Source organism: Paralichthys olivaceus, chromosome 9 (assembly GCF_024713975.1).
Source record: "Paralichthys olivaceus isolate ysfri-2021 chromosome 9, ASM2471397v2, whole genome shotgun sequence".
In the NCBI taxonomy this organism is placed as follows: domain Eukaryota; kingdom Metazoa; phylum Chordata; class Actinopteri; order Pleuronectiformes; family Paralichthyidae; genus Paralichthys; species Paralichthys olivaceus.
The window spans coordinates 20,739,106-20,757,338 of NC_091101.1; the positions used below are offsets into that span (position 1 = coordinate 20,739,106).

The 18,233-nt window shown below is 41.4% G+C and overlaps 1 protein-coding gene and 1 long non-coding RNA gene across 4 annotated transcripts in view; one reads left to right on the forward strand and one right to left on the reverse strand.

Moving 5' to 3' along the window:
* Positions 1-16,479, forward strand: part of LOC138411420 (uncharacterized) — a 138,463-nt gene extending 121,984 nt beyond the window's left edge. For both annotated transcript variants that reach the window (XR_011244052.1, XR_011244053.1), the window contains 2 exons: positions 11,712-11,779; positions 14,378-16,479. This is a non-coding gene — a long non-coding RNA (uncharacterized lncRNA). The remainder of the gene's footprint in view (positions 1-11,711; positions 11,780-14,377) is intronic.
* Positions 551-18,233, reverse strand: part of rab28 (RAB28, member RAS oncogene family) — a 28,461-nt gene continuing 10,778 nt past the window's right edge. The window contains exons 5-8 of one of the 2 annotated variants that reach the window (XM_069531707.1): positions 5,900-6,003; positions 5,728-5,805; positions 3,128-3,228; positions 551-1,995 (exon numbers count right to left, since the gene is read on the reverse strand). In XM_069531707.1, the coding sequence (XP_069387808.1) occupies positions 3,133-3,228; positions 5,728-5,805; positions 5,900-6,003 (278 nt within the window). In that variant the 3' untranslated portion in view covers positions 551-1,995; positions 3,128-3,132. The remainder of the gene's footprint in view (positions 1,996-3,127; positions 3,229-5,727; positions 5,806-5,899; positions 6,004-18,233) is intronic. The other variant, XM_069531708.1, reaches the window with a different exon arrangement.

Sequence of the window (18,233 nt, forward strand, 5' to 3'; positions counted from 1 at the left end):
AACATGAAAAAGAACCTCTGGTAGCTTCAGTTGTCATAAAAACTCAGAAGATGTTTAGTTTGTTCAGTCTGGACTAATGTAAAACACATGGCGGCCTCCGTAGAGAGGGTCCCCTCGATGTAAATGTAAAGTAGTTAAATATAAAGTATATAAATATGTAAAGAAAACTACAATTCATAAAATTTAGATGAAACAAACTAGTAAAAACATCATAAGGATTATTTTACATTAAATTTCTGCCAATAGATCCCTTTCACCGAAATCTTACACACTGGACCTTTAATGTAATGAAAAGCCGACACTGGGCCGTTTGATTAAAGAACAGAACATGATTCATTTATAAAGGTCCTGCAGACATGAGAGTGTGAAACATCTCCTGATATGATTTTACACATAATATTACTGCATACAAAGGGCCAGAACTGTACATTCATGTATTATTAAATGAATTGTTAAACCATCTTTTCAGAGTTAACAAACTTCAGGTTTTTTTTAAGTCCGTTTGTTGATCACAAACTCAGAGTGTTTTCACAGATGCAAAAATCATGACTTGTTTTGTAGCATTTTTATTCAGAAACACAAAGCGGTGTTGCTGTGTAACATCAACTTAACATCTAACTTTACATTCATTATATTTCAAAAGAAAACTTTCTGTTTAGATGATCAGGATTCATAAAATGTGTAGTGATGATTTCTTATCTTTGAAACAGAGCAGACTTTTTTTTACAGTACAAACATATTTTGCTCATATGACGGATGAATCTGTAGTTGGTCGACACATTAAATCCCATCATGCCGTCATGTGGACGATAGTTTGACAAACAAGTTTAACAAACAACATCTACATCAAAACTTACAATTCACAAACTGTAAAACAAGCTCATGAAACCTGGTCAAAGGGAAGATCCAGTTTCACATTATATGTTTCATAGCCATTCACTAATGCAAACTTCTGTTCTATAACGGACAGTTGAGTAGGCTACGACCTAAGGAAAAGTACTTTTAACTTCAGCTCATGCTCAACTTGATTCTCTGGTAGTTTCTGTTCCATGTCCATCTATGTTCATCACCACTTCATAGACACAGCATCTGAACTGTTCTATCAGTGAAATACTAAAACATCCACTTCTAGAGAGAGGACAGGCTACTGAAGCAAACAAAGGATTTAGGGGAAAGAATCTAATATCAAATGTAAATTTTGATTTAAAGTTGTAAAACTGAAAGATTTCTCTGTAAAATAAGTTTGCGGTTCACATCAAAGCTCCTAATGACAAATTAAAGAGAGATTCTGTTCATTCCACTACAGCTTTGGAACGACTGCCTCTGTTCACCTGAGGAGCACCACAGACATTAAGGAAACGTTTGGTTTCACCTCCTGTCTGTGTCCCATTCTTTCACTTTGCAGTCGTAGGGACAGAGAAAAATTAAACAAGTGCAGATAGTATTTTTATAGCTTTTACTTGTATATATTTCCTCATTGAAACATGCTCCTAGTAGCAACAGTAGAGTATATATATATATAAAAATATTGTCGACTACTGGACTGAATGATTATAGATGTCTTCCTCTCTTTACCAATCAGCTTCATACTAACACTTAAATCAAGTAATTACTTAAAGAGTCTTTATAAAAAAATCATAGAAATGAAACAATAGCTGCGTGTAAACACAAAAAAATTTGGTCCCTTTCCCTTTTTAAATATTCACACAACAGGCCAAAGCCTCGAAGCCCTGTTCTTCATCTCACCCACATCTGGCACACAGGAATACAGAGAACACACTCTCCAAAAGTTCTGAAATAAGGAATACTGACTGAAGAATGTTAGATATTTAAGTGTGTGTGTGTGTGTGTGTGTGTGTGTGTGTGTGTGTGTGTGTGTGTGTGTGTGTTGAGCGGGTCGTGTCACTGCACCACACACATGGAGCTGCGCGGGGGGTTGACTGTCCTGGCCACAGTGTCCTGACTGTAGTTCACAATGTCTGCCTTCACCACACGCTGAAAAAAAAGCAAACACACACAGAACTGAACTTGAACAACGGCGTTAAATGCACAAGGATTTAATTCCATCATTTAAAGGATGTTTGTGTAACTTCGGACGCAGAAGAGTTCGAGAGACTGAGGAAACATCCTGTAAATAATGAAAAATATCTACTATCATCTTATAGAGCTAGTCTGGTTCTGTCAAAACTGTAACAGGGTTAGCGACACTAAGCCTGTTTACCTGGATGATGTGAAAAACACGAACTCCGCCTCTGTTGTCTGACTGTTACTGTTCATAAGTTATAAGTATTTAAAACTAATCTGAGATTGGTGCAGAACGTCTTTGTATCCAGAGGATTAGTCCAGTGTTCACTGAAGACCAGCACCAGGACTTCACAATAAAAGCATCTCTTTTTCAGCAGCAGCAGGAAATGTTAGGTTTGCATGAGCACAGCTCTGATATGACTAAAGGAAACTGAAAAAACTAAGTACTGAAAGCAATGAAGCTTAACTTTAAACCACAGTGAAGAAGCGACAAAAATAAGTAAAGATTAAAGATTACAGCTGTGATTTGACTCTGAAAAGTAGGATTGAATTAAACATGAATCATTATCTGTATCAGGATGTGAGATTTTGATCATATCACACTGTCAACTCTATCCTGGCTATACAACTTTGTATTTCACTGATAAATATCAGATAAATCTGATAGAGATGCAGTTTTTCAACCTTCTTATCTAAAATTTTGGCAATAAAACATGTTTCACTGAATTCTTTAACAATCCTGGGTCAAACTCCAAGTGGTGATTTAAGACTCTGGTGAAAACATTTGTGCACTCCTGACCCAAACACGTCAGGAGGAAGATCGAGGTCAAACTCGTATCTGTTTCCATCATGAAGGATTTTCTCAAGCAGCTCAACTACAGACACAGCTTAGATTCAGAAGACAGTTTCTATAAACTCTGGGATAACTCTTTATCACAACAGATGTGATGCCGGGGTTCTCTACTTTTTCTAGAGCTCTAATCTAAAGGCTTTTAATTCGTCCACTGCTTCCACTAGTTGCTGTAACTACAAAGCTACTGTTTAACATATGACAGAGGGAGTGAAATATATCTGTGAATAATATCAAACTGTGGAGACATACTTCAGCTATTGAACAGAACATATTTTGCTCTTCTGGCTGTTTTCTTGACTAATGGGGCCTTCATCCTGAGGGTAGTCCACCAGCTCAGCCTTCACGATCCTCTGAGCAGGTTCAACACATCAGAGCAGCGGAGACAAATAAAAAAAAAAAGGATGAGGGTGAGAGGAATGAAGACCAGTGTCAGACAGGGTGAGGACAATCAGGAGGAGAGGGTGAGTGAGAGAAAGAGGGTGAGAGAATGAAATGTGAGTAAAGGTGAAGCATGCATCAACCGACAACAAGCAGACACAATGAATAAAATAATTTGAAGCAAGAATAAAACTCAGATCAATAAATTAATCTAAAGCTCCCACAAGTGTTCTTTGTTCTTCCTGGAGATTAAAGTCATCCAGCTGCCCAAAGACTTCTTCTTTTTTACTTTCAGGAAACTCTTCATGCAAACTAGAGCTACAGGTAAAAGAAGAGCTTTTAAGAATACTGTGTTTTTCTTCACCATTGCTCAGTCATGGTAATATAATATAATATAATATAATATAATATAATATAATATAATATAATATATAAACTGGAGATTAGAGGGAATTCAAGTTCAAATCTGTGTAAATTTGATTTTAACGGTGAACCAGGCTGCTGGACTCTTTGCTAAATAACCACAGGGGAAACGGCCACATGGCTGAATACCAAGTCCTGGTTGGCTGCCTGATTAACGAGCTGCCGAAGCCTGTTGTCGGAGTCAGTGAGTGATCCGCGGCCTCTGTATCTGATCTCACAGACAGAGGAGCAAGATGGAGCGGGCTGCCAGGCAGAGGTAATACTGTCAGGGGTTGTGACCCTCATGTTCAGCTCTGTAAACCTGACAACTGATAATGAGGCTGCGCTGGCCCCACAGCTAGACCCAAAGCTGTGAAGTGCTCAAAGAAACCTCAGGTTCTCTACGACGTTTCTTCTCATGTGCGATAGATTATGATTATTCCTATGCAGTGTGTTTTTCAATGTTATATTTTCACTTGTTCGTCTGAAGGTTTGTTTGTGAGCTAGATTACACAAATACTAGATGCTGGACAGATTACCACAACACTCAGTGGAAGGATGAGGGAAGAACCCATAAAAAGTTGGTGCGTATCTGGACTGGGGGCAAATCCAAAATTATATTTTCTCTTTTAACATGTTGTGTGTTTTGAATGTGGTCAAAACTGAAAAAATGTAATAACTTAGAATTTAGAAAAATGGACTAGAACTCTGTGAAGTTTGTGTGTTTCAATGAACAAGTCTGTCTCTTTTTCCTAGAAGAACAACCTTGTGTCGAGCCACTCACCCTTCTTGATTAGCCTGGATTAAAGCACTTTGCTTTTCTGACCAAGCTATCAAGGGAGGAGAGGATGAGGAAAGTAGACAAACAGCTCCATTAGTCAACGGTCATTTATAGTTCGTCAGCAGTGTTGATGAGAGAAGAAGGGCTTGAGAATTTGGCCGGTCCTTCCCCTCCATGCTCTCCCTTCTCCAGAGGTCCTGACCTCTCTGTAGCCCCCAGGCTCATCAACTACTACCCAGCCAGAGTGGCTCCAACTGGTCATATCAGACCCAGGATTAATGCTTCTGGGGGAGGTGACCTTGTAAATTCTACAGCTGCCACCACTGGGCACCTCGGCCTGGCTGGCAAGCTGAGACCCTGCTTTGGCCCGAAACAGTGGGAGATAACCCAAATAAATCAGACAGACATTTCTAACCTCCTCACCTTTACCACTGCCTACCTTTAACCTCTGACTTCACGCGTTAATGTGGTCAATGTGGGCGTATTTACAGATGGGCAGTATCCGTGGCACGTAGACCATCACCGGAGTCAGACGTAACAAACTCATGTTTAGACAACAAAAGGTCCTTTACAGTGTGTGGTGACCTCCACTGACCTAACACACTCCCCCTGACCTCCCTTAAGTTCAGGCATAACATGACTTCTAATACCAGGAGAGGTGAACCCAGAAACATACTTTCACTCACTTAACATTCAGTTACAAATTCAAACACACTGGCTGGATAAGAGCAGAGCAAAATCCTAGTGAGGAGCAAATAAATGATTCAATGTCGCTGAAGAGGGAGCTGCATAGAAATTCCAGAGAAGTTTAACGGACATCGATTTCTCATTATCGCAGTTTTCAGACATGAACTCCAGAAAATGACGGGTCCGGACTTTGCCTTTCACATATGAACAACGCCGCAGGAGATTGTCTGTCAGAGGCATTCACCACTACAGAAAAATCTCCAGAGCGTTCAGGTGAGGGGTGGCGTCTGTGTCGAGCATGCAGGAGGCAGTGATTTAAATTGAGCTACTGAAACCCCATGCACATGCCCTTAGCACCAACAGCCCTCGATGTTAAGTTGATATTTTCTTGCGTTTCAGCTGCTCGTATGGCATCTTTGTGTTTTTTGCGTCTGCCTATTGTTAGAAACATCAACGTTCCCATGCGTTTTCGATAAATTGTCCTGCTGTATTCTCACATGGGCTCCCTCGGACATTTTACTTCAAAACTTTAACAGTCACTACAAATAATTTCAGGATAATATCTGGAGTTCGGTGTTTATCAAAGCAGCGTATGTCTTACCTGGGACTGCTCTATTTCTGCTTTGTTTAGCTTTACACCAAGAATCTCAGCAGCCACCCTCTGGAAACAAAGATATACCTGGAGAAAGAGATAACAAGAAACAAATGAAGCATTATGATCATCTCATTCTACTCCACATTTTTATTGTCTTATTGATTGAGCTGGTACTGACCGAGTCCCCCGTTTTGGCTGATACAAACTGACTGATGAGGCTATTCTCTTGGCAAAAGCGCTGGTGTTTGTCAGCCTTCACTGTCCTCATGTGCTCCAGGTCGACTGTGGACAAAACACAGTGTTACATGTGAGAAAACCTAGAGGAGATAGATAGATAGATTTATGCACTGGTTACACAGCACTCTCGCAGGGTTAACTGTCACATATCAGAACATAAACAGAAAAGATAACTGTTTACACTTGAGTTAAGATGGGAGGGGGTCTGCCTAGTGTACGAGGATGGTGCACATGAAGAGATGTGAAAACAAAGTGTAATTCAACTGTAATGTTGCTTTCAAACTCAGCTGCAGAATCCACTTTCTCTTGTATCTTTTAATTTATGGAGGTAGTCATTTCACGGGTCTGAGACTGAGAGTGGTCAATTCAGTCGCCCGGAGCTTCCTTTCCTAGCTGGTATGAAAGCTTGATATGACACATTCCTCCGTGTAAGACTAGTACAGTTGCACCCTGAAGCCATGAACCTCTGTTTGACCCGAAACAGACAAACCAGCCAGCTGCAGAGAAATACTTAAGAAACAATACGTGGGTGACCAAAGTCTTCAGGCTACACTCGCAGTGAGAGTGTATGATGGAGAAACAGTTTGACTTATGAGTGTGCCGGCCTTTAAGGTAGGTACGCAGGCCCAAGAACTGGGTCTGTCACCTCCACGCTGATTTACTGAGAGCACACAATGACAGCGCCTTCCTTTTTAGCTATTGTGATCGCGTCCCGGTGCATTCGACTCCTGTGCACTGATACTAGGTGCTTTGCTTCTCTCCTTCCTCACTATGGGGTCACGCTGGGGTCGATGGGGAAGGTCACCCGGGGGTCTTGCTGCTGAAAGCAATAGCTTCACTCTTTATTTCTGGCTTTGTGCAGAAAGGCAGCCACACCCGCTATCTGGTGCATACAGGCTACTGTACGGTGTTGCATTTCTCTCGTCCCCCCCGAGTTTTTCTCTTTGTGTGAGGTTTCATTGAAGCTGTCAAGAAATTTACCCCGTTCTCATGCCCTTCTCGTGTGTGTGTGTGTGTGTGTGTGTGGAGGATAAAGCCAGAAGCAGACAAAGAAAAAGAAAGATGCATATCAAGGAAGAAATGTAAACACTGCACTAATCCACTGTTATTAATATCTCAGTAAGTCATATGACCCAAAAATGTTAAAGGCCAATCCACAGACAAAAAAATACATACAAAAAATGCACTGGACTAAAACTAATATTACCATCATCATAAGTGACATATAAACACAAACCTTTCTGGGCAAGGGCTGACACTTTGCAACTACTCAATATCCAGGACAGACTGTCATGTCTCTGCCTGAGCATAAACACTGCTGTCTCATAGGCGTCAGCAGGTTATTAATTCCAGTCATTAACAGCAGAGGTACCCAGCATGCTGTTAGAAGTAAACTCAACTAATCCTTTGGATCCTGCACACTTGGGAAAGGTTATCAATCATGTGTCACAGTCAGATCAGCCAACATTAACAGAGTGGCCCAGGAGCTATGACGTAGGCACGTTACTCCAAGTTCTGTCTGTGGGCACAGGATGAGCATCAGGTGGAGCAGAAAATTAGAACCAGGGAGCAGGGAACTGAAAAACTCACGATCTTTCAAGACACTGGCTGTAAATAAAAACGGACGACGCATCTTCATGATCTCCCAAGAAATGAAGCCGAATTATCCCAGATACAACTGCATGAGTCTGTGCAGTAGCATTCAGTACATGGAGCAGAAGTATTGACGTCCCTGCGATATACGCACTCGACCAATGGCAAATCAGTCACAGCTGTCAAATAACAAATCATATCAAAATGTAGAAAATAAATAACAAATACAAGCACCAGTGTGATAACAACTAACTGACAGAAAACATTTGATGTATATTTTGGGAGTAATGCAGCCCACCACCAGGTGGCAATCGAGATGCTTTGGCTTCGCTTTGGGGAACCATCATGTTCTCTATCTTTATATACCTTTTATGTTCAAGAACTCTATGTTATAAAGCGTATATATTCTAATCAGAGCTAAAATACCTAAATATTTTTTATCAGTTTGTCTACTGAGACTTAAATTGGAAACTATTTTCATTATTGATTAATCAGAGTTGTAGTTTTAAACAAAAATTCCAAACATTTTCTTGCTTCAGTTCCTCAGTCCTCCTCAATTTGTCAATTATTTGAGAAAACAAGAATCAGAATCATCAAGAATGAAGATGATAGTTAATGTTAGCTCAGCTGCAGGCTTACTGCAGAACTTAGTGACAACTCAGCAAACTTCACTGAGAAAGACCATGTGGTTTAACCTGACTGACAATTTCTAAACAGCTACAAACCTTGACCTTGTGGTGGCAGTATTTTGTCAAAACTGATGGAAAACGCGACTACTATACATGTTTATAGTTTTATCCCTTTTTTAAACATTGCGTGGGTGTTTTTCAACATTTTCATTGACTTCTCAGAGAATATTTCATGGAACTTACTGAAAATAATCAGGCATGTTTTGGGGACTGATATTTGTGACTGTGTGCAATTTGTTGAAGAGGTGTGCCTTCTACTGAGTGCCACCCTAGTTTTGTACATGTTCTTTCTACTAATCATGATTCATGAACAAGTAGCTCCTTATTTACAAAGTAAAACTGTAAATTCACCCACATTCTCACAAATCATGTGGCATCTGTCTATGTATACCAAATACAAGACTAATCCCACAGTTTCTGTGTTATGCTCCATTTTTCTCCCTAATGTACCCATTTCTACTTATCAGGTCAAAACAATCTTCCTCCGATGATCTGGTTTCCCTCTCTTTCTGTCAAACTGTACATCAGCTTAACAACCCCTAGGAAGTGACTGCAAACACGAAATAAACTGTTTAGTCCTCTGAGCACATAGAGATAGTGGAGAGGATCATCACTTGTCAGGAGCGATGGCTCTCCCTCGCTCTGGTCACCATCAGTGTTTATTTAAAAGGTCTGCCTGTCACTGCAGTGGATTGTAAGACAACAGTTAAAGATTAATATCTGGTGGATGAATTAGGCTTTTACCGTAAAACAAACCACACTTTGTTATTGTGGTGACCTATTACATAAGTGGGAACACAATCAAATGAGAAGAAAATATGGACGATCTACTCCACTAGTTATGTGGGGATGGTAGCTGAGTTCCTTTATGGAAAGAATCCTCTTTCTGGCAGACCTGATTATCCTGAAACCAAACAGACTTGGAGAGGTTTTCATGTCACTAAAAGACCTGAAATTAGTAAGGGGGCTGGACTTTGGTTAGATTGATCTGCCTAATGCAAGCTTTTAAACCAAAATCCACTGAGCTGAAGATGCAAAAACTGACAAAGAATGAAAGAAATGAAATATGTAAAAAGGAAATGATGAACATTGTCACTATTGGAAAAGTGACTTTAATTGAGATTGTGAGAGTATGATGTGTCTGTTAAAATGCTCACAAGTCACAATCAGGTGGCACAAAGACAGGGATGGGGGGGGGGGTAATTGCACATGGGGAGGGATCACTGTAGTTAAAATGACAAATCCAGAGCACTCTGGTGGCCAAACGGTTACAGTGCATGCCACAATAGCACTGCATCCATGGCTCTATTCCAGCTGTGGACCTTGGTGGCACATACCCCATATTTATTCCTGGTTTCCTGTTTGCCTTGTAAAGACAACACCACAACAAACAACAGGCTGTGTGACTGCACTATCCAAATCTTTATTTAAGCTTGAAAGAAATTGTTTCTTGTAGGACTAGGATTTTGAAAACGGTAAAGGTTGGAAGCGAAAGGTGAGGAGAATGTTGCATCAGCTCAACAGCCAATGGCAGGCTTTTCCAGGAGTCTACTTCTGGTGAGTCTGACTATAGTTACCTGATCCAGGTTTCTGAACAGTCCCTGAGAGAAATTGGTGGCTCAGACTTTGAGGACGGAAACGAAACACATGCTAGACTATAAGTCATACCACCATAATCTACTTGTTTTATAGAGTTGTGAAGTGGAATGGGCCACTAGTTCCAGAAATCAGAATTCCCACTGAAATTTTTTCTTTAAATCATATTCTTGATGTTAACACAGAGACACAGAACTCATCGGGACATGTTATGACCACAGTTTAAAATATTTCAACCTTTGATCCTGAGAAATTGTGTTTTGTTCATCATTATGACATCACAAACAGGTCTAAATACTACAATACCCATGAGCCTAGGTTGCCGTTGCCATAGAGAAGAAACCATATGGCACCATAGGTGCTGCATTCTATCAAAAGTGACGCATAAAACAACAGTGACGTAATTTACGATGTAAATTGTTTGATATTTCTCAATGATGTCATCTTTAGCTCTGGTCTGCTTACAGTGGTTCACACGATGCACTTTTGGAAAAAAATGTATGTTGACAAATTTAAGGATGTGTTTTTTCTTTAGACTTCACCAACACATTCAGCAAATTCAGCAACAATAAGCTAATATTGCTCTATATTGGCCAACAGCCCCAAAATCGTGCTGTAGTGTGGTCTTCAGGGGTCTTTTTAAAACCACGCTGTGATAACAGAGACACCTACTTACTGCTCTGCCAGGTCGGCTGCTGGGGACCAATTGGAACAGTTTATCCAGCTAGCAACAGCCAGAGAATAAGCTTGACATAACACAGTTAATTGCCGACAGCCTTGCTTTAAACTAAACAGCAGTTGGTGCAGTGGGGAGTTTGAGGGCTGCGAGAGGAATGTGTGTGTGTGTGTGTGTGTGTGTGTGTGTGTGTGTGTGTGTGTGTGTGTGTGTGTGGTAGTTATGATCGGGCGTGTGTGCGTGTGTGTATGTGTTGTCAGAGACCTGGGGCTCTGAGGGGTCATATCCCATTAAGTGAAAGTTACAGGATTGAGCCTAATCAACCCCAGGGGAGAACCTATCACTTCCAACATTACCTCACACTATGCCTTTAAGACCCTGTTAAGAGGGTTTGCCTCAACTTCCCCTCAATGACGACCATGAACCAATTCAGACTGTATCATGAGTTATCATCATTAAATGACTTACAACTGCTGTAGCAAATTGTTCAATATGCACCATGAAGTTGGAAAAACATCAACAACTATTCTGCAGCTCTTACATTAAACAAGGCTTTGTCCCTGTCTCCACTTCAACATTAAAAAACAGAAACCAGCTCTGAAGCCAAAAATGTATATAAGACTACTTCTTGGACGTGGTTTGGGTATGAAAAGTCTGACAAGAACCAGAAAGCTTTACTTATTCATGCTACATATTTGTCCCTATAACAGTCTCAAACAGCGCTAACCTCTTTCACCACCTACACAAGAATCATGTTGAAAAGTACTGAGAGAGTCTATAGATGAGAACCACAAAGGTATAGTGCTCAAAAAAAAAAAACAGACTCACACGATGCAAAATGTTTTGTCCTGCGACCCAAGAAAAGAATTATGAAGATGGAAGCAGATAATGGCTATTAAAGCATAGACTGGATATACACACTCCACCTCAACACATTTTACGAAGATATAGCTAAATAACTTGAATACGGATTCTGCCTTCTTGCACTTGGCATAGTCTGTAAACGAGTGATCATTATGTGGAAACCCATTTGTACAGCATCAAACAACTAATTAAAACCAAACTTACTGGAAATATTAGCCCATGGACAAACATCAGTGTCATAAGAACAACCTGACAGAAATCCTCGTTGAGAAACATTTATTTAACATGTACTTTAACTCTTTTGTTTGATGCATGTCCCATCCACTAACATGGAGGATCTGGAATATGACAGTGGACAACACACACAACCACAGCAGCAAAGAAAACAGGATGCCTCTGTTTGGTAAATATTACACCCATCACCTGTGAAGTGTGTGACATGTGTATAGAAAACCTGTACCAACAGTTATTTGTATGAAGTACAAGTATGAAGACAAGCTGAGACTAGTCTGAGGCCTCTGCTTTTGTATCACATTTACTATTATATGTATTTTTAGTCCATTTTTTGAAACTTTTAATATGGACATCCAACATTGCAACAGTATATTATACTTTATTAAATATTATATTAAACTTGATGGGAATGAAGGCTCAGACTCTTAGACCCCACTGTATTGACAGAAAAAAAGGAAAAGGATAAGAGGTCCCCTTTAAAAGGTCAAAAAAGCATAGTGAATCATTCAGTGTGATATCTGATTGAATTAGACTTTCATTTAACTTTCACAGCACAAGTGGCTAATAAAACAAATGACTGGTGGAATTTATGTGAAGCATTTAAATGACCGAGTCCTCCTGCTCTACATGACTTGGAGAGAGCTCATAAACACTGAGGGTTTTGAAATATGAAGGACGTGAGACGTCTGTACCTGCATTCAAATATGGACCACAGAATGAAAAAGGCATACAATAACACTGGCTACCAACCAGTTTCATTTCTTTTTTTTTTCCAGGAGTTTAGTATCATACAGAATTGCACAGAAAACGTTTTGTTTGGTATGCAGTCACTCAGAAGTCAAACGGTGCTCTTGCACATTTCATTAGACCTGAACAGTGTGGTTATTGTTTACAGTAGGCAACTTTAATTCTCTGAAGACTGGAACATCTACATTTAATGGAAAAAACATGAAATCTCAAATTATTTTAATATTACCTTTGGCTTCAACAGATCATAATTCCAGCATCAGTGTAGTTTTACAATATTGCAGCAATCTGTCGCAATTGTATACTGCTATTACTGCCTCTGGACATTGTACAACGTGTGCTGGAATAATTAGAAATAATAATCAGGATATTACATTTTGAAGCTAAGCTAATAATATTATCGTGACTTTTCTGAGTGAGTACAGACAGATGAAGTGCTGTTACTAGCCGGGTGTTGTCGAGGTGAGCAGGGCCCGTGCAGGAGTCCTCAGGGGAATCCTGACAGAGACAGAGCGCTCTTTGTGCTGCGGAGCCCCTGCCCCGGTGGCCTAAAACAGGCTGGGACCATCAGGGGACTCGCTTTCCACTAGGTCAGAAGTGTTCTGTCGACAGTTCATTGATCACAGCTCATCTTGTCATTCGATCGTCCTTCTTGAAACGATGTGCAGAAACACACACTTGTGCAAATAGGCACACAGGCATTCACACTTTAAAACATAATCAGATACTCCACAGTGGCTAGTAAAACAATGTGGTCTTCCTCCTCGGTCAGGGAATTTAAAAGACACAGTGTCCGTAGCAGCTCTGCAGGCAGAGAGAGCTGGAGTGCAGGGCTGTCACTGCGTCAGTAAAACATGGGGCCGAGGGCCTCGCAGGCTAGGTTAACGGGCTCCCAGGACTCATGAAAAGTGAACAAAAGACCCAGTTCTGAGCCGACCGCACAAGACGCTGCCCGGGCTTTCACTGGCCATGTCCTCCAAGCTCTCCTGTCGCTGTTAAACTAAGTGGACTTTTATGGGCGAGCAGTATACATGCCTCTGTGAGCCGGCAGCATAACTATGAGCTATAATAATTATACAGAGCACAGGGGAGCCTTCATAATTGTATGCGTCGCATCACTATAAGTCTACTTATAATTATTAAGTCTTCCTATGAGCAATGATGCATCGAACTGGCCTTAAATATTCAACAGCAGCCAGAGCTGTGAACTCTAACGTGGAAAGAGCTTTCTGCTCATGACTGCCTGAGCAAACATCAACCAAGATAAAACCTGAAATAGAAGCAGGATGCAAAGAAAGAGATATAATAATTAACACCACAAAAACTAGATTTAGCAACAACAACAACAGAAGTGAAAGTTGTGTTGATATTCCGCATACATTAATAATATATGTGGATCCTGTGGATCAAGATCAATCGGTTATTTACCCAACCCTGTGTCAGCAAGGCCCCTTCCAGGAATTCCTCCATATCAATGTTGTGGAGCAGCAAAGAAATAAAGTACAGCCTGAGCGTGATGAGGGTTCCAGGCTGCCTTCAGGTCAGGTGGCTAAGCTGTGCTGTGCAGCTCAAATGGCCCATGACATACCACACAAGAAGGTATTCGAAGACTGATCATCTACTGCATGTGCAACAATATTTGCTTTATGGATGACTAATATGAATTAGGACTTTCCAGGCTTCGACAGGCATGAGAGTCAAGAGAGATGAGTGCGGGGACCAGAGCCAGGTCAAGCAGTTGCTACAATTAAATCTCAGCATTGTATTCATTTATTTAAATACCAGATTGGAACTCCATTGGATTGCTCTGCGGGGGAAACACCACCGATCTGATACCTACAGCATGTAGGCTTTAATTAACCCCTAAAGCATTTCTTAATCACTGCCGGACACATGTATCAGCTCCTGCAGCTGTGACTTTACACTGACTTATCAGCCTCAGTGAAATACAGCTGTAATTCTTCAGTCATCCCTCTGTTTTCTTGGTGTAACCTGAATCTTTATTTCCCATCTTTTCCAGACTCACAGAAAGACAGCAGGCTACAGTCAGTGCGGTTACTGAGACAATTTGATACACACGTCTCGGCTGACCCTTTACCTTAAATAAAATGTGAAGAGAAACAGGAAACACTGCATTTGCTGTAAACTGTAAACATTCCACATCTTTACCCAACCATACACCATGCCTTACTAGGTCTATATACTGTATATATAAGGTTTTACAGTGTCGGACCTGTGGTCACACTACCCACAGTGCAACACAGACACTGCTGACGTGTTCATCTCTTCTATCTGGGGAGGGGTGTGGGTGCTGGGATAAGAGTACTGGGCTTTTGTCCCACCACATGTCTATTGTGGCTAAACCTTTCCCTTGGGGGCAATTAGGACCTTTTAGTTTGTTGTAAGAGGACCTAAGTAGGAGTGGGTTGAGCCAGGAAAAACATTTTTGAGCTAAACCAAAAACAGAAGCACATTGAGCGCCTCTGCGCTCCTGGACTTCTGAGCATCTCTCTATTAAGAAATGTGCAGGCCAACACTGAACAGACAGGAACTGTGGCAGCTTTACTGGGGCAAGGAGGTGATGGGGGTGACAGAGCTGGGGAGGGCAGGGGGGGGCTCAACTCCACCTGAGGCCTTGCCAAGAGGGCAAACAACTCAAGACCAACAATGTTGGTGGTAAGGACATGCTTCAGGAGAATCAAGAGTTAGGGGAGATCCATGTTTCGCTTTGGCTTTCTCATGGATGGATGGAAAACTGCAGAGAGAGAAGTGCGACTGGTAACGGTATGCGGCGAGATCTGCTGTAGCATGCAGAAAGCAAACACATGCATGTTGTTTGACACAACAGGGACAAGGAGCCAATGAAAAGACATTACTGTAAGTAAAGGCATCTACAGCCAAAGTGTTAGTCGACACATGTGAGAGATAAGAGTTAAGAGTAGGTCTGAGAGTGTGATTGAAATGGTAAGTGTTTGCACAGGGGTGAAAATGAATGTGCAAGTATTTTTGAGAGATTGTGCGAGATAGGGGGAGAAAGAAACAGAGCCAGAAGAGAAAGGCAGGTAAGACAAACTACAAATTGTCTTGATGCGGGGACCTTATCTCTCTGCTGCAAGAAACGTTTCCCATGGCAGGCCTGAGTGGATCGGCAGTGAACGGTGCTCGAACCTCTGAGTAAGAAGCCATGAGTGATGAGGAGGGGTTAAGAGAACTGAACCCATTTAAGTCACCCAAATAAGGGCTGTACAAGCCTATGATGGATGCTCTGGAGTTCCTGAGGGAGAGAGCGCTAGAAATGGGAAGCGAGCAGGGGTCCTGCGATCCCCACTTAATAAAAACAAATTGGTTTGATAAACGACACAGGCTTAATGTCTACGAAGAAATATGTGCCCTCATTTCAAACAGCAACGCAAGTCATTCTGAATTAGTGATGATCCCATACAGTGATAATGTGTGTATGTCATGGTGCAGGAAAAGATTCAAAATGTGGATTAGGACTGTTTACAGTTACTTCTGAGGAGGTTGTGTTTATGCCTCAGTTAGTTTGTTGGGTGGTTATTTGTTTGTTAGCAGGATTACACAAAAAACTAGTGACCAGATTTCCATAAAACTTAATGGAAGAATACGACATGGGCCAAGAGAGAACCCATCAAAAATGTGTGTTAATATGCATTTTGTGACACCAGGATTTAAACACACATTTCACAGGGAACTATTAAAGGAAGGTAAATTTAGGGAGCTTATATCTATGAAAAAAAGTTAAGGGTATTGCACTCTACTTGGGTGTCTTTCAAAGAACACAATACTTTTTAGACTTTTAGACTTTACTAAAAATTAAACAGTTGAGTGGTGCAGAAGATGACTTTGCAAAAAGCTCACACATCTCTTGAGAGATTCCTGTGTACCATATGGTGTTGCGCTGGGCTGCTCTATAATAAACAGTAATAGTATGTATAAACAGAACAAGAGCTTAGCATTCTTCCATTAACCATGTGTTCCCAGAAACTCCACAAGTGTGTCACTTTACAGGAGTGCATGTTTCTGTGCACAGCTGCAACTGTGTGTCATTGCATAAATAATTGTGTGCACATATGTGTTCCCTCAATAAAAAGTTTCATTGGCTTCCTCTCTGAATTGTTATTATTGTTATTACAAGTGATGCCATTGTTTTACAGGAGGCTCTGGGCAGCATGCAGAGGGCATGGGAGTCCGACACACTGGTTCTTAACAAGCACACTTAACCTCAGCCGGCCACACTGTGCCAAAGAAAGGAAAGGTTGTTCCCCGGCAGTGACATGGCACAGGAGGGCAGTCAGGGCAGGGTGAGGAGAGGAGGGGACAGCATCATTAATGAACTACTCGTCTGGTCCATAAGCTCAATTACAAGTACACAGTACACTGTGTGAGGAAGAAAGTGTTCAAATTAAACTAGAAGGCAAGCAAGGGGTAATTCAGGAAATTTAAGCTCAATTCATATAAAATTACATGTACTGTTAAGAAGAAAATTAGAGTCATGTCAAATTAAATATAAAAAAAACTGTTATAATACTGGTTTGGGTCTTTTAGTATATGATTAACTTTCTGCTGCAGTTTGCACTAGCCAGCAGTGTTCACCTCAAGTTTATTGAAGTGGGAACACTAAAGATTTTGAGTGGTGAAACAACACAATCTCCCATAGGACGTGCCCTCACAGAGACATAAATCTGTTGTGTTTTTATAAGCTCCTTGTTATGTCTGTGCTTCTATTCCTGTTGTCACAAACATGCTGCCCCCCCCCCCAGTCAAACATCATGGGAACAATAAGAAAGAAATCTAAATTCTGCTTTCAAAAGAATGTTCGTATTGTGAATGTGTCCCAAATACTCAAGTTTGAGAAGCGGTATGATAATAGAAAATGTTTAGAATCCCTTAAGCAAAAAAACAAAAGAAATGTCAGACACGGTGCGGAGGAAAAGTAAAACAAAAATGTAGGTGTGGACATGTCTAACTTCATAGCTAGACTAACTTTCTTCAAGGTCCCTGAAAAAAAGGGAGTCAATGGGAGGGCCCTGGGATTCATAAAGTCTCACAAGGTAATTGATTGCTCTTAGCGGGGCAATCTGTGTGGGATTTTCTTTTTCTTTTTTTCAGCCTTCAGGAACAGAAAAAAAAATGTGGACCATTCTCAGCAATAGAGCCATTAGGGGGAGAGCGACTGTGCGAGTGTTGGGGTGAGGAGCCTGACAGCGGGATGTACACTACTTAAATATTACAGTACACACACTCACCCACACACCCAAAACCTAGCCTAAATAAAGAGGCGCCCACTGTTAAAGCCGGGGCATTAAGAGATGCAAACGGATGCGAAGACAAGAGAATCTGCTCCAGACAGGCGAATTAAACCGTGACCTATGATCCCCGTTGAGTAACATTAGCGAGAGCTTCCTGTGTGCAGGCACCACTCTGTTGACCGTTCATCATCGCCCAGGAAGGTGGACAGTCACCATTACACACACGCACTCTGACGCCTCACTTTACAATAACACGGCAGCAGCCATGACTCCACATCTGTCAGGGGGATGTTTAAAAGGAGTCATCATTATTACTCTTTATTTTGGAGATAGGTAGACGGGTGCAGGCTGATAGGAGGAGAGCCGTCTGGTTAACGTCGAGTTCCTCTCCTTAACCAACGACTCTAGTCAGGAGCACAGGCTCATACTGGGGGAGGGGCAGATGGGTACTGAGTGGGGAGGAGGGAGGGGGCACAGATAAGCGGTGCCCCAGGTCCATTGGCCCGGGGATCTTAAATCATCGGCCTTCACTCCCAAGATTTCACAAACATCAGCTCTCCCATGGCACTGAAACCCCACTTTCTTATCAACTGGCTTATCAGACCG